The 20,687-nt window shown below is 55.1% G+C and overlaps 2 protein-coding genes across 3 annotated transcripts in view; both read right to left on the reverse strand.

Annotated features, from left to right (window-relative positions):
• Positions 1-1,784: 1,784 nt before the first annotated feature.
• On the reverse strand, positions 1,785-2,158 carry CUNH11orf96 (chromosome unknown C11orf96 homolog). Its single transcript, XM_037521626.1, has one exon. It carries the CDS (start codon positions 2,156-2,158, stop codon positions 1,787-1,789), a length of 372 nt encoding a protein of 123 aa, XP_037377523.1. The 3' UTR covers positions 1,785-1,786.
• Positions 2,159-18,145: 15,987 nt separating this feature from the next.
• Positions 18,146-20,687, reverse strand: part of ALKBH3 (alkB homolog 3, alpha-ketoglutarate dependent dioxygenase) — a 34,242-nt gene continuing 31,700 nt past the window's right edge. Inside the window, exons 9-10 of one of the 2 annotated variants that reach the window (XM_037522426.2) lie at positions 19,317-19,415; positions 18,151-18,569 (exon numbers count right to left, since the gene is read on the reverse strand). In XM_037522426.2, coding sequence (XP_037378323.1) covers positions 18,477-18,569; positions 19,317-19,415 — 192 coding nt within the window. In that variant the 3' untranslated portion in view covers positions 18,151-18,476. Of the gene's footprint in view, positions 18,570-19,316; positions 19,416-20,687 lie in introns of both variants that reach the window. The other variant, XM_037522430.2, reaches the window with a different exon arrangement.

Raw genomic sequence — 20,687 nt, forward strand, 5'->3', positions numbered from 1 at the left:
GCTCTCTCATTTGCCTGCCAGGTCCCGGGCCAACTGCGCTCCACGCAGTACCGAGGGCAAAGGTGCATTCGGGTGCGCCGAGCCCCAGCCCCGGCCGCCAGAGGGCACCCGAGCTCAGGGCCCGGCCCCGAGGGCGGCGTCTGCGCGCCCCGGGCGCCCGGCTTGTCTCCCAACGACGGTGCAAAGCCCGTGGAGGCGCACCCTTGGGGTCACGCCGCAGGGGTGGACTGTGGGGGCCCAAGGGTGGGAACCCTCCCCACCCGCCCCACCCGCCCCATGCGCCCCTCTCTGCAGAATGCTGGTTAACACCTCTCCACCTGCTGCGGGTGCCCAGGGGGCGAGGACGTAGACGGGGCCGCGGGGCAGCTGCAGGAGCGCACTGGGCAGACAGCGCCGGCGCTGGAAGGAGACCGCGCCCGCCCCTCTCCCGCGCCTCCCTCCCGCTGCGGGACTCGCTTTCTCCTCCCGAGACAAAAGGGCGGGATGGCGCTGCGGGCACCCCGACGCTCTCCAGACTCCGACCCGACGACGCCCCCTCTCCCTGCGGATAACGGGAAGGGGATAACGGGAGGGCCTGGAGAAAGGGCCCGAAGAACCCAAATAGGCCCTGTGCGCCCCCGCTGCGCCCGTGCGCCCGCGCCCAGGCTCCCGCCCAGCGCGCCCCAGGGTCCCGCCACCGTAACGTCCTCTCCTGGGTGTCGCTCTGCTGGCTCCGGCCTCTCCCCACGCGCCTCCTGGAAAGGGCTGGAAGCGAGTGGGGGCTTCTGCGGTGGGCGCAGAGAGATGGTCCCGGCCTCCTGAGAGGTCAGCGGCATCAAAGGAGGTGCCCTCCGCCCCTCGCCTGGCCGGCTGCGTCGCTCTGTCCTGGATGCCGAGGATGGGGAACAGAACAGGACGCAGCAGCTCTCTGCGCCGGGTTTGGATCCACTTGGGAGGCGTGATGGGCCCGTGCACCTGGGACCCGACCTGGTTCCGGAGACTAAAGCTGGTGGAGGGTCCCCCACGCGGGATTCCCGGCCCCCACTCCAACCACAGCCTTCCCTTGCTCTCCTACTCTTGGGAGACTGCACCCCAAAGGGGTAAGAAGTCAAGAGCCTGGAGAAATGCACTGTGTAAATATACTGATTTTATTTGTCTCCGTTTGGGAGCCTCACAGACATATCCAGGTAAAAAGATCGTTAAATAAACTTGGGCAGCCACCTCGGTGCAAAAATAAATATCCATCCTCCGGCCGCAGCGATAGCTGCGCTGCGCCCCAAGTCCCATCGGCCGCGCCTAACAATTATAAAAGTGTTCAGCGAGTGTGCTGGCGTGAGTGTGAACGGGTGTGCGCTGGGGGTGGGGGTGGGCACGGTGGAGAGCGGTGTGCAAAATCGGAGTTGCAAACCATCGGACAGGGGCGTGGAGCGGCTTTCCAGAAAGCTCTGGCGATCCCGGGCGACTCCGCACGGGCGCGCCTCCCCACTCACACTCACGGCCGAGTTCGTACGGGGAAAGGTTAAAAAATAAACATTTACAAGGGCAAAGACAGCGGCCCCACCCCTGGCCCCCGCGCGCGCGCGCGCCCCGACCCCGGGTGAGCGCAGCGCGGGGCGCCCCAGCGGGTCGCAGCCAGGCGAGAGTCCAAGCGCGCGGAGGGCGGCGGTCCCCGGCCCTCGGGGGTCCTCGGGGGTCCTCGGGGGGTCCTCGGGGGCCCCTGGGCGCGGGGCGCGGGCCCTCTCGGGGTCGCGCGCTGGCCCCCCGGCGGGCGCGGAGGCGCGCGAGTGCCCGCCGCGGGCGGCGCCCCTCACAGGGCCGAGTCCGAGTCGCTGGAGTCCAGGCTGTTCCTCAGTTTGCAGCTGCTGAGCTGCTCCCGCTGCAGCGACAGGCTCTGCGTGCTGCGGCGCAGGCACTCCAGGCTCTGCAGGAACGACTTCTTGGCCTTCTCCTCCTCCATGGGGGACACCCCCTCCTCCTCCACCTCCTGGATCTCGTCGAAGGTCACCGGCTGCGTCTTGAAGCGGGACTGGCGCGGCCGCCGCAGCCGGCCCTTGCCCTTGGGCAGCTTGGCGGGCCGCACGGGCTGCGGGAACTCGTCGGCCAGGCACACGAAGTGCGGCATCACCGCCTGGTAGCTGGAGCAGATGCCCATCAGCTCGCCGGGCTTGGCGGCGGCCATGGCGCCGCCGGCGTCCTCGGGGCCGGGCGGCGGGGCGGCGGGGCTCTCCGGGGGCGGCCGCTGCGCCGGGGCCCCCGGGAGGCGGCAGCCTGGGGGTCGCCGGGCGTGGGATCCAAAACTGCTGCGGGGTGGCGGCGGCCCTCGCGGGCCCGGGTCGCGGCTCCTCGGGAGGGCGGGCGCGGGAGCCCGTCGGGGGGCGCCGGGCTCGGGGGGTCGCGGGGGGCCGCTCCGCCGCGCGCCGAGGTGCTCGCTGCCGCTGCGGTCGGCGTCTGCCCGGCGGCGGCCCGGCCCTCCGCTTATATAGCCCGCTCCTGCCCACACGGCTGTGGGCTCGGATGACAGCGAATGCCATTTAAAGCGCGAGCGCCCCGCGCCCTTCCGCCTGACGTCGCCCCGCCGCTCTGGGAAAGTAGCGGCGCTTCCCCAGCGCCGCCCGCCCCCAGCCGAGCCGGCTCCGGAAGGCGGGCGCGGCCCGCGGGGCCCCCGGGGAGCCCGAGGCCCCCGAGCGCGCGGCGAGGCAGGGGTGGGGGCCGGCGGAGCCGGGGGGGCCCGAGGGTTGGCCAGACCCGGGGGTCACTGCCCCACCCGGGATCCCCAAGTCGGCAGCAAGCCTGGTGGGTGGCCCTGGGAGCGCAGGTCCCTCCTCCCCGATCCTATGGCAGAAATACACCAGCAGGACGCCCGGTGTTCCGCGGGCAGAGCGCGCGCGCAGGCTGGCAGAGGCCGCTGCCAGCTCTCCCTGCAGCCGGAGCGCCAGGGCACCTGGCTCCTCAGCACGGAGCTCCGAAGAGGGGTTGGTGGCGTCTCTGGATCCTTGCCACACACCTCCCCCTCCCCAGTCACACCCACACATCCAGGCACCCACACATCCAGGCACCCACACATCCAGGCACCCACACACCCAGGCACCCACACACCCAGGCACCCACACATCCAGGCACCCACGAATACAAACACACACCCAGCGTATTCCATTTAGGTGCTTCCCTTCCCTAGCTGACTTCTGCAGGTTTGTCTCCTCCACCCCCAGTCCAGGGCCCCGCCGCACCCCCATCCACGCTGAGAAGCATGTCACTTGAACTGGGCACTAACAACAATAATAATAAAACGGCCACCCTCTGAGGAGGTGACTCCAAGCCAGCCAGTGAGCTTTGTCCTGCACGTATTATCCCCCTTTAATTTTCACATCAGCCCTGCGAGGCCACTACATTCTGCCCATTTCAGGTACAAGAAAGTGGAGGCACAGAGAGAGTGGGTGAGTAGGCCGCTGGTAAGGGATGGAGAGGCCACCCCCAGTGAGCAGCGGAGCTGAGATTCAAAGTCAGGGAGTCCAAGTGCTCACTCTCCTCACTCTCGCTGGAACCTCTTCGCCCAGGGGAGGACAAAGGAGTCTTGGGCCCAAGCGGCAGGGAGCGTTTCTTGTGGCTAGAGCAGAGAAGGTGAGGGGCCAGAGAAGGAGCCCAGTTCTGGAAAGCCCTGAGGGTCACATCAGGGGCGGGCATTTCATTCTAAGGGCCATGGGAAGGCATTGGGGGTGTTCAGCAGGGGAGCTCCATAGTCTAAGTTACGTGTTTACAAGTTTCGTCTGACGGCCTTGTGTAGAACAGACGGCGATGAGAGCGCACGGAGCCCACCTATCAATAGAAGACTTCAACGTGTCCTCAGATACCAGACTCTGAAAACACAGGGGAAGGTGCAGGCACTGGAGCTGTAGGGAAATGGGCAGATTTGGGATTTGTCTGGAGATAGAACTGAGGGGACCTGCTGGTGGAATAGAGGGTGAGGAGCAAGGCTGACATCTGCCTATCAGCCTGAGCCTGTGTTCCACGGAGTGCCGTTGACTGTCAGAGAAATGTGGACAAGAGAAGGCTGAGAAGAGGGAGGGCCACTGAGGACTCTGCTGGCCTCTAAAACTCACTGGCTGAGCCTGAGCGCTCATACCAGAACTGCAGTATCACTATCTGGGAGAGGAATGAATGTCTGTAATCACAAGGCCACTGTATGAGGGGGTTCCTTCAAATAGCCACTTGGTAATACTCTAACTGGTACCAGGAAAGGGAAGGTGCTATGAAAACAATCCCTTAAAATATGTGGCCTGAGCTTCAACAGGTGATGAGTAACAGAGAAACCCATGGAAGGATGGAGAGCCAGGGACCCATGTCACGCAGGGACCCATGTCACGCAGGGACATTTTATTAAACGCATTACTTGAGATCCTTTGGAAAATAAGCCTACTGAGCCTACAATGCTAGAAAAATGGTTGGAAAGAGCCAAAAAAAAAATTGGTATGTGTTGGCTCTTTAATGCCGCTTTATCCAAGAGATTACAAAAAAGAGATGGCTGGGAAACTGCTGTCCTTAGGGTTGTAAAAACCAATTGGTTTTGCCCAAAGGGTAGAAGAGCAGACTTCAAGGCCCAGGGCCTTCTCCGAAGTCTGTCTGGTAGTCCACACAGTAAGTCAAACAAAGCAATCACCCCGGTAGCAAAGGATAATATTAGGGGGGTTGCCTTGCCACCCAGGCCTATTATTGCAGATGTCCTTGGAGTAACTTTCATTTAAAGGGAGAAAGACATAGGTTGGGCAAGCAAGACAGACTTAATAACCTAGTCAAGAAAGGTTTGGGTGTGGTTTCTGGCACACAGAACTGACTAGAAGAAGATAGCCCTGAAGCCTACTAAGTTTTTGAAGGAATTATTACCAACAAAATTGCAAGGCTGGACTTCAAAAGCCCATGATTGTTCAAGCCCAAACAAGTGCCCAAGGATGACAGACTTTCAACACCTGTTGAGTGGTGGTGGAGGATGATAGATAAGGATTTCCCCAAAAGGGCAAAGCCAAGGGCCTGGGACACAGGAGGAGGAATCACCTGCAGGGCATGTGCTACCAGGGCATGGCGGGGAAGTCCTCACCATTCTGGAGGATGGGACGGTGGTGGAGACCAGCTGGGTCATGTTTTCCAGCTTCTCTTGCAGCTAGATGAGTCACTGGGTCATTAGGTCATTGGATCTAAACTCATTTATGAGGTGTGAGCAGAAGTGATAGGTTTTCTGCCGCTCTTGCTTAAGGGAAGTTCCCTGCCCTAGACTTCTGTGCTTGTCTCCTCACTTTGGCTGGAAGAGTGAAGGGCAGAGGCCCTGAAAGCTTTGTGTTAGAGAGCAGTGCTGCCATTAGCCTGAGTCCCCAAGAGACCCAGTAGAACTGAGCTATTTATCAGTCACCAACACTTTTCTCAGAGCTGTTGTATGAGAGAGCAATCAGCTGTGCAAAATACTAATTTGGGGTCTCCATATGTTGACTAGGCATTGTCCCAGCCAAGAGAACTATTAGACAACCAAGGGGAGAGGCCCAGCAGGACAACCAAGGGGAGAGGTAAGGGATGGAGGTGGCAGTTTGGGGGTCATCGGGTACAGAAGGAGTGAGTGAAAGGCACCTTCTAGGCTGAGATGGATGGGTGCAGCCAACACTGGTAGGGAGAAGAGCCCACCAAAGACGCAAAGAATGTCCATAGGAGAAAACCACAGAACCCAAGAAAAGGATGTTTCTAGAAGGAGGAAGACATTAGAATGGGATCCATAGTGGAGCCAGCCTCATTCTACTGACCTTGTTACAAAGCCTGGGGCAAGACACATGTCTCTTGCCCTAGCGAGGCCTCAGCTCACTCTGCTCTCAGAGTGGCCTTCCCTGTCATTCGCATTAAGGTCACCTCAGTCCCTCTAGCCTCTGGTCCTTCCTGGTCTGTTTGGTTGGTTTCTCTTTTGTTTGTTCCCATTGCTGTGGTCTGTGCTCACCGCTGGACTCGGTCTCCCTCACTGCCTTGCAGCAGCGCCCCCACCAGTGCTGGCTCCTGGAGCCCCACTCTGCTCCTCCCTCCTCCGTCCCCTCCAGCTCCTGGACCCCAGGCGGGGTCCATAACATCCCCACCAGGCTTCTTATGTACACAAAGGGGCTCCTCTAGATCCCCAAATTGCAGGCTTGGGAAGAAGGAACCCTAGGTCTCTCCTCTCAGCTTCCCTGAAGGGAGGCTCCCCCCACCCTGTCCAGAGAGGTGAAAGCAGGAAAGGAGGTGAGTGCCAGGTGTCCAGCTTCATGATAACATGCACCCCCTTGGGCTCAGCTAATCCCCCACACCCAGGCATCTCTCCCGAGTGGATCTCAGTTCCAAGTGCCAAGGGGGGATGGCTATTCCAGAAGTAGTTGTTGGGTCAATCTGTACTCAGCTGACGTGCGTGCGTGTGTGTGTGTGTGTGTGTGTGTGAAATGCTGATGTGCGTGTGTGTGTGTGTGTGTGTGTGTGTGTGTGTGTGAGAAATGCTAATGTGAATGTGGCATAAGGGGAAAGGGTGAGCCACAGACACCATGTCTGCAGCAGGCAAGTGAGGGGGCCTTTGCCAGGAGTCCTGCCTCCTGGCCCCGCCGCCTCAGTCCCAGAGCCCCTTCAGCCCGAGGGGGCCTGCACACGAAGTCTGTGACTCCAGCCCTACCAACTGCTTCTGCCTCACAAGGAATTAGCACTTGGTCTGGTGCGACTGGGAGCATAGAAGTGTTTGGATAATTTTGCTGGAGGGTTGCCATGACAATCCCCAGCAAGCTCCAAGAGGGGGTGTCAGCCGTGTGCACGGGAGAGAGACTGACAGGAAGTGAGTCCAACAGACAGAGAAATGGAGGGACAGAGAGGCAGGGAGAGGAGCAGGGAGAAGCTCAGGGATACCCCCAAGTCAGACTAGAGCCTCCAGTGTCCCTGTCTGGGGGTGGTAACTGGGGGGCCCTTCATGCCATGTGAGTTCCTGCCCAGCCTGGGACCCGGCTTTGCTAATATAAATAAGGGGAGCACATTTTTCTGCCTCTGGGCCCAGGCCCGGCAGCCCAGGCCCTGTGGCTCAGTCCTTGCTAGTGCTTTCTTGCAGGCCTGAGTGTCCCTCTCCTGGGACTACGCCCAAGAATCACTACATGGACAAGGAGAACATCTTGCACTTTGTATGACGTCTCCCCTCTGCGACATCAGCAGAGTTATCTTTGCTGTCTTTGGAGATGAGGACACAGAGGGCAGGAACCAAACCGAGATCACAGAGCAAGAAGTAAGGCCACCAGGGGGGATTAATGATGAAACCCAGCCCTGGGCAGTGGTGTTGTGCCACTGCCCCCTGGGAGGTCAGGTCCTCTGGAATGGGTCTGTCCGGCACTACTCATCAGTGGACAAGGAAACTGCAGCGTAGAGACACCCCAAATAGTAAGCACTAATTAGCCATGGCTTGCAGCCTCAGGCCAGAGAGGCTTCACGCCTCGACTGAAGCACAAGCCAGCCCGTGTGTGCCCTAGAGCATGTCCCAAGGACTTGTCTGATGTACCGTCCAAGGTCAAAGTGCCAGCCTCAGCCTTGGAAGGAAAGTCTTGGTTCTTGGCAAGACAGAGCAGAGCGCGGCTGGGGTTGCCAGGGACACAGAGGTTTCCAAGCACTGCCCAGTGCATCAGGCAGCCTGGGCCTCAGCGCCTGCTACTGGAGCGATGCGACCTTGGGCAAGTCACTTCAGCTGTCAGAACCCCCGTTTCTGCAGCAACAGAGCCTGTGTGCACCCGAGCCTGGAGGAGCTGCTTTCCAAGTGCTGGGAAAGAGTCTTCCCGGAATAGTGGTCCCCAAGGACAGGCACCACGCACCCATGTGCAGCTTGCTGCCGAGCCACCTTTCAATTATTTACCATCATGGCGGGGAGGTCACCAGAAAGACAGCCCACAAAGATGACTTTCTGCAGCCTCGGTGGCGGTGACAGGTAACAGCAGGAGCAGCAGCGCACGGCATTTCGGGACGGACGCCGAGACACCCTGTTCTGGAGTTTGCTAGAAAGTTCTCACTACCCTGAGATTGTGAAAAACTCATGCCCACCTCATCTTTCTTCTGGGGCGGCAGTGGTAAGGCTCCAACCCGCTGATTTATGAGAACATGCTGTGATACAACCTGCCCCCTACGAGAGTGATTTCTTTTAAGTGAATTCCAAGAAGCCGGGGTGGACATGACGCCCTGTCAGGCAATGTTCTGAGTCTGGCATCAACCCAGGACACACCATCAGTCTTGTCAGTGGCCACTGACCTACTTTAAGGACCGAAAGGGTCTGTTCTCCCCAGGCCCAGTCTATCTTTGTCCTCGCACACTGCCTCCGGCAGCCCAGCAGCCCCGAGGTGTCTGTTGTGCCCTATTCTCTCTGGAGATGTTAGGGTGGCTGGGGGTTACTCCCAGCAGCCCCAACTCAAGGCAGCCTCTCTCTGATGTTGCCCTGCCTGTCACCAGGGCAGTCACCTCCCCTGCTTCCTGCAAGGCAGCAACGGCCGCCATCGCCCCACGGTGCCCTCCCCCCACGGTGCCCTCCCAGGGACGCACAGCATGCACGCCGCACCGCCATGAGGATAGGATTCAAAGGAATGAGTTTTGGCCTGAGCACCTACCTCACATGAGGCACCAACGCAAAGCACTTTGCACCTATTCTATTCTCAGAGACAGGTGTTGTTATCTCCAAATGTTAGTGAAGGAACAGTTCCAGAGATGTGAAGGAACTTTCCCAGGGTCACACAGTCAGGCAGAGATGGAGTTGGGATTCGAACCCCTCATCAGCCAGAGCCCTTTCCATCCACCCAGGGACTCTCGGACCCGGAGGGACTCAGTGGGAGGAGGGAGCTGGCTGGATCTAGCAGAGTCTGGAATTCCAATTGGGAGCCCAGTTCCACTTCCCAACAACTCTTCCAGAGAGAGGACTTGTGTCCTCTGGTCCAGGCAGTAGAGCTGGAGTGGGTAGGGAGGTATGTGGATGACATGCAAACCCACTTCTTTTCCCATGGGGATGGTAGAAGGCAGGGCACCCCTGACCACGACAGACAGGCCAGCCCCGAGGCTGAATAGGCACTGCCCAGTCCCGAGGCAGTGGATGAGCCAGGCCTCGAACCCTGGACACGGCAGGGACGCTCTCGCTGGCTTGGAGCACCACACTCCAGTCTGGTGTCTGAGACTGAAGACCACTGCTTGGAGACACAAAGAAGAAAACCGCAAAGGATTGGCTGATGGGGATCTCGAGACCAGAGGAAATGGAATAGAACTGCTGCTGCCAGCGCAGGAAGGAATCTTCCAGATAAGCTGGGTCAGGTCAGTGTTTTCAGACCAAGGGGTGGGACTCACGAGTGACCCACACAATCCATGAGGGGCCACGGCCAATGTGTCATGATGCACGAAAGAGCAGAAAGTGTCAGAGTAAACACACGTCATAAAGAATTGTTTCCCAAAGCTTTCATTTTAGCTGAACACGTGCGTGCAACCCTTTTTTACTTTTACTATGTGTTATGGTCAAAAAAGCTACAAAAACCATTCAGTTGGTTCAATTCCTGCATTCTGTAGCTGGGAAAAGTGGAAGCTTGTGCGGGAAAAGGCCTGGCTGGAGGGGCAGGGGCAGAGGGGGTGGTGGGGGACAGCTGCTGATGTGGGACGTGACCTCCCCTACCCCGGCCGCACACATCAGAGGCTGCTTGTCAGAGGCCCGATTCTCCCCTGTTTTAACCTTACACCCCATCGGCCTTGCCAACTTTTCTCTCATGTTTGCAGGCTCAAGTGGAAAGAATCCAGTGCTTTCTCTGGGGGTTAGGACGATATATGCTGTGATGGAATCTTCTGGATTGTTTCTTCTCCGGCTCTTTCCCTGCCTGCTGCCCTTCTACCACCGGGCCTCTGAGGGGACACCCAGATGCAGGTCCCTCCCTGTCTCTCTAGGCCACACTGGCCCTAGCCCTTCCACAGGTCAGTGGCTCTTCCTCCATGTCCATCACAGTGAGGCCTGCCCCCCGCCCTGCGCCCTCAGGTTGGAAGGATCTTTCCTTCCCGTCTATGCACTACTTGATGACAACAGCTACCAGAAGACAGATAGACCTTGTCACATTCAATTCTTACAAGAAGCCTGTTTTACAGAGAAACTCGAGCTAAGGAATTGGCCAAAGGCCGCGCAGTCATTAAGTGGCAGAGCCAGAACGAGAACCAGATCCAGACACTAAAATTTATACCTTGGCCCTCCCGTCTGGCTGATTCCTGGCAGCCTTCTCCAAAGCGTTCTGGATGGGGGTGGGGGCAGGGCTGATAGCCTGGGGGGACAAGCATCTCCTCCCTCACAGCAAAGGAAAGGCCTCTACTCCCCGGAGGGAACAGGGACCAGCCCGCCCACTCGACCCCCAGCCCTACTCCCTCCCCCCAGAGAGGAAGGCTGCCTTCTCTGACAGGGGAGCTTGGGAGAGGGAACTGGACCAGGGGATGGGGGTTCCCATTCCTGCCTACTTTCAGATCTGCCCATCCGCTGAGAGTGTGGGTGCAGCAAGGCCTCTGGAGGCCCACCTCTGCTCCCCATTCGCAGGCTCAGTGGGTTGCCAGTCCTTCTGGTGGCCATCGGGAATGGGGTGTTCCCTTGCCAGGGGTCCCCAAGGCCAAGACTTAGGGAGGGAGCTTCAAGAAATATGACTGTGGTCATGGATATAAGCCAAGGTCTCCCATCAAGCTTCGTCAGTAATAACACTGATGTTTTGACCTCATAGCTGAGTTCTGTGTCTGCTTTTCTTTTGCGTCAGTGCTCACGGGAAGAAGGGGGGTTACTGGCACCAGAAAACCCAGCTCCCCATTCCTGGAGATACCTGCTAGACCCTACACCCAGATCTCTCCGCGGGGCCTCCTGCCATGGTCTCACACAGACCTTCCCACTGCCAGTTCCATTTCCTCACTCCCTCCAGATAAACAGATTTTGCTAAAAACCACCCTCTTGGCCCGAACTGGGCCCTATCTCCTCTTGCTAGGGATCTCCTCCAGCTCAGCAGTCCCTACACAAGTCACTCAGGGTCTCTCACAGTGCCTGGGCCTTTCAGTTGTCACTCTGCAGGGTCCTCCTCCTCCATGCAGCTTTCCTTGACCACCACCCCAAATGGCTCCTCATATTCTCCAACTCCTGGCGTGCTCATTGGCAGGAGCCCTTGTTTTGATAAGGGCTTGTTTTCACAACCAGTGACACAAAATCTAACAACAGCCATGCTATGGCTTCTCCTTCAAGGAGAGCAGCTTTCTAGGATGCCGAGTGCAGGTCCTGGCACCTACCGACACTCGAAGTGTGGCAAGAGTTTCTCAGATGGGCTCCCACGCCAATGCTAGGAGGATAAGTTGGCACCATCTTTCTGGAAAACCACTTACATTATGTACTCAAGGTCTGATATAAAAGATCTGGGGCAGTGAGCCCACTTTCAGGAATTCATTCTAAGAAACCATCATACATGGGCACAAAGGTTCAGCTACAGGCTGGCGGCCTAAGCCGAGGGGCTGTGCTTCCGTTTCTTAAGCTGTAAAATGGGGCTAAAAATAGTGCCTCGTCCTCGGGGTGGTGTGAGGATTAATAAATCACACGTGATTTATGTGCAGCACCAAACACACTGCCTGGCACATACTCAGGCTCTATAAAAGTGTCACCTGGTGTTTGTAATATTTGAATCTAGGGTTGAAGGAGGCCACAGCCTGGGCACCAAGCTGGCATGCCAGCCCGCCTCCCACCATCCATTCCCACAACTCCCAAAGTCGACAGAATCACCGGCTGAGGCAACACTGACATCAACAAGAGTCCGATATCCAGCGCCAGGGGACTGGTTACATAACAATAAACCCCTACAACCCAAGGGCAACACTCAAGCCCACGCTCGGAACAAGGACCGTCATGCACAGGTGGGCACAGCAAGTAGAAAAAGGCTGCAGGACCATAAATTCAGCATGAAGTTACTGTTCTTTTTTTTTTTTTTTAAGGATACAAACATGTAGGAAAAAAATACACTGCGAAATGTGAATAGCTGTCATCTCGCAGGTTGTAAAGCTACAAATGCTTTTTCTTTTGATCTTTTTAATTTCTCACAAAGAACATGTACTCCTTTTGTGGGAAGGAGTAAAAACTGATTTTGAGAAAGAAAATAAAAGCTGCGTTGGTAGAAGGGCTTGTGTCTTCCTTTTATATAACCCCACTGCATCGAATACACAATCTCTGGACATAAAAGCCCCGGTCTTGAACAGAATTCCAGCCTGACAATCTCGTTTAATCTTCTAGGCCAAGGCGTTCTGTACAGAGTTTAGAAATGATCTACAAGGACAAAAAACAAAAAACAAAAAAAACAACAAAAAAAAAAACCCCACCCAACAACAACAATGCAACTAGCGGGGGTGTAACTGGGCTTGGTTGGTGACCTGCTTGCCTGCCCAGAGATATCAGGAGCTGACCTGAGGAGGCGGTGGCAGTGGCATCGGGCCAGGGACAGTACATTAGGAGACCAATTACCTGGGGATCATGTGGTGAGGCTGCTCAGAACGAGCTGAGCCTCGATGCAAGGCCACTTTGGCATCTGGGAGCTCTTTTCTGCTTGGTCTGAAGAACTTCCCAGGAGAGGCTTAAGTGCAGCTGGATCTTAATATGATTAGCTTCACTTGAGCACAATTTTCCTTGGGGCCATGCTCCTCAAAGCCTCTGGGCCTCTCTGGTTAACTGTAACAGAGGTGCAGGCACCCAGGGCCACTGCGAAGGGAAGGTCAGGGTCACAGGGCCGCCCATCAGCCCCAGAGTTACCAGGCTCCCAGCATGAGGGTTGGGGCTGGGGTTGGGGTTAGCAGGGCTCATGAATATTCCACTTGAAAAAAGACATTACTGGGCACATTACTGTCAGGCAGACCATTCACCATCTTTGCCCTCCTAAGACCTCAGAGGTGGTTGCCTCTGGGTCCCTTTCATGGTGAGGAAACTGAGGCCTGGAGACTGACTGACTGACCAGTCTGAGGTGACTCAGCAGAAAGGGCCAAGTGGGATTCAGATCCAGTCTGCCTGACTCAAGTTGCAGTTCTGTCCACAAGGAGTGATTCTATGTGAGGCTGGGGGTGTGGGTGGGGGACCACGGCTGTGTCAGAACGCCTCCCTTTCAGGCAGTGACTAAAAGGGCCTTCCTTGCAAAGGTGACTCCAGGCCAGTCTAGTCTCAAGTTGATCAGCAAGAGGACACAGCCCCACATGCTGCAGGGATCCTTGTCACTTGTCAGCCACCAGCCCGAAGTACATCAACACCATTCCTTGGAGGGCCTCCCCGACAGGCACTGCGACCTGTGGAGCTGGCTGTGCCCCAATGCCCGCTAGACTCCATGTTCTGCATTTAGCCGGGGCTCTCAGAGGAGGCCACGGAACCAGAGTGGTGGAAAGAACCATGGCCTTGCTAATGGGTTTCCTGCCAGAGCTACCTCATCCTCTGGGGGCCTCGGAGGAGGACTTACATCCTCTTAGGCCTTAGTTTTCTCGTCTGTCTCATGAGGGGAGTAGCTCTGAACCCTTACAGGATCCTGGGAAGACAGGGCAACACAGGTGCAAGAGTTCACTGCCCTCTTCTCCAGCACCGGGGGGTGCTGGGAGGGAAGCATCACATTCAGACTCCTCCCTTGATTTTTACTTGTGGGCTCGTCCTCTGTGCTCCTCCACACCAGGTGAACAGAGGCAAAGGGGCTGGTGGCAGAGTGAGTGGCGCAGGGAAGAAGCTGGCAGGTAATCCATGGATAACTTTTCAGAGGTTACAGTCCAGGAATGTTTTCTCTGACCAACACAGGCATGAGGGAAGACACTTCTGTGGGGCTTGCCTGCTCTTGACTCTCCTGAGGCATGCCTGGCTGGTCCCAGCAGCCTGAATATACCCGAGCCAGACTTTGGCAAGCTCCCTAGGGTATTCTAGGGCATCTCTCAACCACCCACCCCTCCAAGAGGCGAGGAAGATACAGGCTCAAGCCAGAACTGGGCAGGGAGGGAGTAGGGGCAGAAGCTCAGAGGGCCCACCCACATAGGAGCCAGAGAGGGTCTTTTTGCTGCAGCCTCTCAGAAGGCCCAGGCAGCTGCGCCCACACCCAGGCTATGGGCTCGCTCCTGGCCTCCTTGGAAGCACGTGCATCATTGCAAGCCCTGCTCCGGCACTTGTCCCATTGTGCTCGCTCACATCCTCGCTACAGTGGGCGGCCCACTGCAACCTGACCACACAGGCCCATGCCTGGTCCAGCCTCTGGCTGCCTCCCGCCCCAGGGGAAGCTTTGCCCAGGCTCCCAGGATAGGTTGGTGTCTCTGCTGGCTGCTTCCCTGAGAAGGGGCCATGAAAGCAGCCCCCGCCCCCCATCCCTGGACACTGGTTGTAGCCTCCTCCAGGCCTGTGCAGGCTCAGAGATGGCCCTAAATGCCTGTCAAGCAGCCACGCAGGGTTCCCAGGCCCCAGAACACCACCTCTCAGGAGCTCATCAGCACTCTGGTACTTCAGTTACCTCAACGTGCTTTAAAAAAGTAAGCACCTCATAGGGTTGCTTTTAGGAACGAGTGGCTTTAGGAAAATGAAGAGGCACAACAGTGAGTGCTCTGGAAGCTCCCTCCTGAGTTTCGCCTTTCCTCCTTGCAGAAGCCTAGAATCTGAGCCCCCAGATCAATGCCAGCTGGTGAGAGGTTATGATCCTGCGTCTGCATGTCCCCACAGCTGGAGGTCACTGGAGAAGGGTTTGTCCCTGGGTCAGGAGCATGACGTCACCGTTATGAGCAGGGGAGGACAGCATGGAAATAGTCACAGCAGCATTAGCTCCATGCTGGCTCACTGGAGAAGACTATCATTTGGGAGAGGCTGGCTGTGAAGGTTCTGCCGAATTTATCCTGTTTCCCTACAGTGCTCTCTGACACTCCCCCCCCACCCCCAGCTTTACCACTGAAAAATAGCCCAGCCCCAGACGAGGCTCTGTTGTCAGGCTGGGGAAGGCATTTATAATTCAGCACAGCAGCACTGAGCCAGCTGGAAAAGGCACCATTAGTCTATGTTCCACGCTAATAAATTAACATCAAAGTCATTCTTCTGGTGAGCCCGACGTTGGAATGATCATATCTGAGAACGATTCCAGCAACACAAACAGACAGGGGGTCTCATGGGGGCAGGGTCCCTCCAAGGAGAAAAGGGGGAGGGGGCCGGGACAGCTGCAGACTGGGTCCCTCTGAGGAGAGTGTGCGGGCGGAAGCATGTATACGTAAAGATTTAAATAAACAGGATGCATCACTATGGAGACATTCAGCTTTTTCAAAGGCATCATTTAAGAAAAATAGTCATGACTTGGGATTCAACACTTCAAGTGTTTATGACCAGAAAAGGCAAAGTGGGTCTTAGATACTCGGCAGCCAAGTGAAAGCCGCCAGAAGAAGGATCCCCAGCAGGGCAGGGACCCATCTTCTGTCAGGGTTTTCTCTGAAACCTTCCAACTGGAGCCTTCTGCTCGGCACAGCACCCACGTAACTTGTCTGGGGTTGCAGCGACACAATCCAGGAGACTGTACCGCACACTGACCCAGCACGACAGACCTGTCCCACCCCGGGGAGGGCTCAGACAGGTCGTGAGCAGCAGAAGCAAGTGCCATGAGGAAAGGGCATGCTGATGAGCTGTGATCCTGAGAGGTCTAATCAATCATGACAACAGGGGGCCCTGATATCAATGCTGGGGGTACAAATTTGATGTGAGGTGCCACCTGGCTCTGACCTGTGCTTGGAGACCAGCTGCCTAACCAGGCATTTTTAGTGTGCAGTCTGCCCTATTGCTGTGGGCTGGCTGCTGACTGGAGCTGCGATGCTGGGCAGGGTCGCAAAGATGTCTGATGCTGAGTCTGGGTGTCATTCAGAGTCTAAAAGCCTGTTTGGACGGACAGGAAACACTGTTGAATCACTTACCAGGAAGGTTGGGCCAGAATTGGTGTCACTCACAGAAATTGGATGGTCTCCTCCAAACAAGCTTCCCCTTTTCAACAGTCACTACTAGTCCAGTTGGCAGTAGGGTTTCTGATGAAGAAATGCTAGCGCTGGCTAAGGAGAGATGAGGTGCAGATGCCTGGCCTGAGGCTCAGAAGAGCCAGGACACAGCGCCGATCAGTGTGGACTTGGGGTGAGCTGGGTGGCCAGAGCTGCAGAAGGGGACCTGAGACTCAGGGCCCCAGGAATTCCCTAGACTATTCCACCTCAATTCAGCAAGCAGAGGAGAGGAAGTACACAAGCTCAGGGTTTAGCCTTTGAACTGCTGGTTTACCACTGTGAGTGCTTCTAAATTATTTACACCTCTAAGAGACTTGGCTACCCAGTCTCTAAAATGGGAACAGAATCATCTTTCTTGTAGACAAACAAAAAAAGAAAAAACGGTAGGGCAACGCAGGTACTGAATGCTAAAAAAAAGCGGGCGGGGGGGGCAGCTAAGAAAAACCTCAATCCATTTTCCTTCATGCAATAGCCACTGTATTTGCTTCCTCTGCTTTACAACTAATTGGCAAAAAGAGCTTTGCCCCCAACTCCTAGTTAAGCTCCAGCACCAGTAAAACACAGGGGTAGGGGGTGCGGCCGCTGAGCGTGGCCATCCTCTGCCCACATCGGGAAATCCTGGCCATTCCTAAACCCTGTAGTTTACTCCATGGCAAGGACCTGCTTGACGACTCAGAAGGTATATTATCTTTATGGTGGGAAAAATGGCAGCTCTGCCATTGGACAGCAGGAGACAAAACCTAAGATAGCCACTGCAGACGAAGAGCCCAGGTGGCGGCCCGGGCTGTGCGCTGCGGAGTAGGAATGTTTCCCCACAGGCATGGCAGCGATGAGTGAAGAGATCCAATCTGCGGCTGACACAGGGGAGAGCGTGACCCCACATTAGGAGGGGCGCTGCCAGACTCGGAACCATCTGCCACTCCTTTCACTCATGGGAAGGGGAGAGGCATTTCCCAGTGTCATGCGCTGAACTCTAAAGCAAAGCTGGCTACACCACCCTGGCCAGGTTTTGTTTGTTTTAATAAGACAAAAGCTAGAAGTTAAACAGAGGTTTTCTTTTTATGGTGTTGTGTACCTTCCTCACAGAAAGGCTTGATATGATGTTCAGTTAGTGCTCGCAGAGAAACGCATCATGCACGCACAGCAGTGCTGGGGGCACACTCCAATGCAAGGGGCGGGGGCTGGTCAACAACAGAACCTGGCTGGGAGGCTTCCGTCCCAGTGCTGGGGAAGGGCCTGCCCGCCGTCGGGTTTCAGTGCCATCATGCGGGTCACCAGTCTACAGTGCCAAGTGGAAACCAGGTCAAGAGCAAGTAGGCTCTGAAAATTTCCCCCATCGGCAACTAGGGCAACTAACTCTCCGCCCTATTTTCATCCACCGAAATCTACTTTCTTTCTCTCGGGTTTCCCATATCTCGGTTGGAGTTAAGTCAAGAGGTCAAGAAAGACACATGTTTTGATGATGCAATAAGAGGCATCCACTCTGTTCTGTTTTGGGAACCTTGGTGACATCATGGGCTGACCCTTGAATCTCAGGAAGAAAACACTGAGTCACAAGGAAGCCTTACTCATCGGGCCTCTGAAATCTGAAGTGAAGAGAATGATTAGGTAACTGATCTGCTCCCTGAAGGCCTGCTCCCTTCTATCTGCCGTGGGTTTAAATGACTCAAGTCATCCTCCAGAAGAAGCTAATCTATGTGGGACAGGTGTCACCAGCAGGGCATTTGTTGCTCTTCAGCCTAAGTGTCAGCCTCGTTCTCATGACATCACTGTCATTCATCCCTCAAAGGGAACAGTTTTCTTCGGTACTACAGTACTTCAGGTGACTTCTTGAAGATGGCTGCATTAGAAAACACTGCCGTCCCCCTGTATCCAGCACCCGCAACCTGTTCAGTGTGTCCTGAGAAGACTGACAGGCCAGGAGACTCAGTTAAACAAAGTGCTCCAGGAATCCGCAGCTTTCCATTACAACAGCCCCGGCCGGGACATGGAGGAATCAAGGCCAACTTAGCAAAGCTGTGAAACTACCTCTGTTTGGGTTTCAGCAGCTGTCTGCCTACAGAAGGCTCCAGAGCCACTGACACATATTTATATTTCCACTTCACTAAAGTCACAAGGAACAAACACGTGCGGATTTACCCCAGAGGCAAAGTCCATTCATATTTCTTCCAATGAAGTGGAGGGGGGAGAAGGGGAAAAAAACTGCTTATGGACAAAATTATCTGCGAGTCCAGCCACAGGAGTTTTTAATTTGTCTCAAGAAAACATGTGATTTCAAGATGTGATTAGGGATTACTGTTCCCACAGCAAACACATCATGGACATGAACTGGGGGCTGTCATTTCACAGGACTCTGAGCTGGGAAGCAAATCCCACCCCTGTCTTCCAAACAGCCACACTGCGAGATCAGCTGCTCCAGCCTCGGGAAGTTTCTTCACGGTAGAAGGTTTGCTCCGACTCAGCACGGCTTTCCTCTCAGAGATCACGCATCACCAGTGCGCGCCTGCAGGGTCTGGATACACTGTTCGAAAGGTCAGATTTATTCTCGGTTCTCTAGAGTGGTACTCTTTGGGCACTCGATGCTAAATGGAAATACAAATAACTAAATACGTACATATTTTTACTTCAACACGACTTAAAACCTACTTATGACAACATCGACATATTTCCACATTAACCCCCCTCAGCAAGCAGCAATCAGCGTTTCAAGTGCTGAGTGAGTCTCCTTTTCTGCAGCGAACCCTGCCCCGCCCTCAATACGACCTGCCAGCAGTCTCGCAGCAAGTTATTTTCATCTTTCCTAATTTGTGCTCTTCCTTCTCGGTCTCTTGCCATTTTTCTAAATCTCATAAGACACATAATGGTTGAGACCAAAGAGAGACATGAGATTCCACTCTCCGCCTCAATGTCCTCATCTTGATCGGCGCACTTTCAGAATGGCCTGGCTTAGGCTGTGGAGCGCTGTGGTTCCATATGACAGCCACTGGCTATCTGAAGCCACTGAAATGAATGAGAATTAAGCTAACGCTTGAGTTCTTTAGCACATTAGCCATGTTTCAAGAGATCAATAGTCGCATATGTCAAATGACTACTGCACTGGGCTGCACAGCTATAGTGTATTTCCACCACCACAGAAAGTTCTACTGAACGACACTGCTGCGGAGGTCCATTTTGATTGTCAGTAGTAGCAGAACTCCTTGGAAATGATGTCACTCTATTGCCTCTTGCTCGTTATAAAAGCAACTTACTTTTCACATTTACTACAGTAACTAGCAGTCGGGAAGCGGCCTCCGCTTGAGAGAGGGTCCATGCTGCTTGCGTGCTCTCACCTGCCAGTCAGCCTGTGTAGCTCCTTCCATGATTAACAAGGTCCCGTGATCCAAGGGAATCTTCACTCTTTCCACATAGGTGTAGTCTCCGTCCTCTTCCTAGAAAATAGTATTCATCGCACTGAATATATGCCTGTGAGGTCAAGACGCCACAGAGGGGGCCCTGGCTGAGGTGAACAGCTCCCCTCAGCGGACTGCGCAAGGTCACCATCGCTGTTGCCGGGCCGCTGTCTGGCTATAGGCAAGTTATTCACCTCTCTGGGTCGTCATACTCGCTTGTGAATTGGGGATGATGACAGTGCCTGTCACACAGGGCTGCTGAGCACCTCAAGTGATATCAAGTGTGTAAATTCCTTGGCCACTGGCACATAGTAAGTATGGAATAAGTGTTAGCTATAGTTAATATAATCAGCACCCAAAATGCAGAAAAACCCATCCTGAACTATGAAGGAATGAGTCACTTACACTTAAAGAACCTTTTACTTCAATGCTTTCTTCTGTGATTTGACATAGTCAGTGGGGAGAAAATGGGCTTTTTATTTATTTATTTATTTTTATTTTACATTTTTTTTTTTTTAGAGAGGTATGTTTTTATTTTTTATTTTATTTATTTATTTGTTTGTTTTTTGTTTATACATGCACTGGGTACAGTCAGAAGCGCGGGAGGGTGAGAGAATTCACCAGAGCCAGAGCGGGGAGCAGAACAGGCAGAAGGACCGCGGTACACTGTTGAGGGGAGCAGCGGGCCGCAGGAGAGGTCTGCGCGCCATGTGGGACCCTCCTCTGGTGGCCGGGGAGCAGCCGGGGATCCAACCGGCGCCGCAGAGGCCGCGGGCAGCTTCGCAACCCAGCGCTCAACCGCTGCGCCACCGGGGAGGGAAAATGGGCTTTTTAAACAAGACATGCTGTGATGGGTTCTGACCAACATTTTCACAAGTTAACTAATTCACTAATTGCCTGTGTTGAAAACAGCCAACACTCTTTGGATAGCTACTTTGGTGTTCTGGAGACATAATCGTGTTTCTTTCCAGAATAATCAAGAGCAAGATCTTCTCATAGGAGGGAGATCCGGTTTGACGAGAACAGTGTTGCCAAAATGAGACTGGCTGCTAAGGTTTGGAGAAAGGATCCTAATTCCTGAACACCTGGGTACTCACGCCGCCCCTTTCTTCCAAAGAACCCAGTCAAGTCATGTCCGGTACATAACAACGCTTCACAGCAGCCTACGAAGCAGCCAACAGGTGGTGTCACTCTTCTCCACGGCTGACAAAGGGTTGCATTAAACAACTTCTCTGCTCACAGCAACAAAGAGCATGTCAAGAGTTGAGGCTGGGACAACCCCGGGCTTCCTGTCTGCACTCCCTCCATCCT

Source organism: Talpa occidentalis, unplaced genomic scaffold (assembly GCF_014898055.3).
Source record: "Talpa occidentalis isolate TD23 unplaced genomic scaffold, MPIMG_talOcc4v2.1 talOcc4.3, whole genome shotgun sequence".
Lineage (NCBI taxonomy): Eukaryota > Metazoa > Chordata > Mammalia > Eulipotyphla > Talpidae > Talpa > Talpa occidentalis.

Coding starts and splice junctions, on each gene's coding strand:
- CUNH11orf96 (XM_037521626.1), bottom strand. CDS start 2,158: ATGGCCGCCGCCAAGCCCGGCGAGCTGATGGGCATCTGCTCCAGCTAC.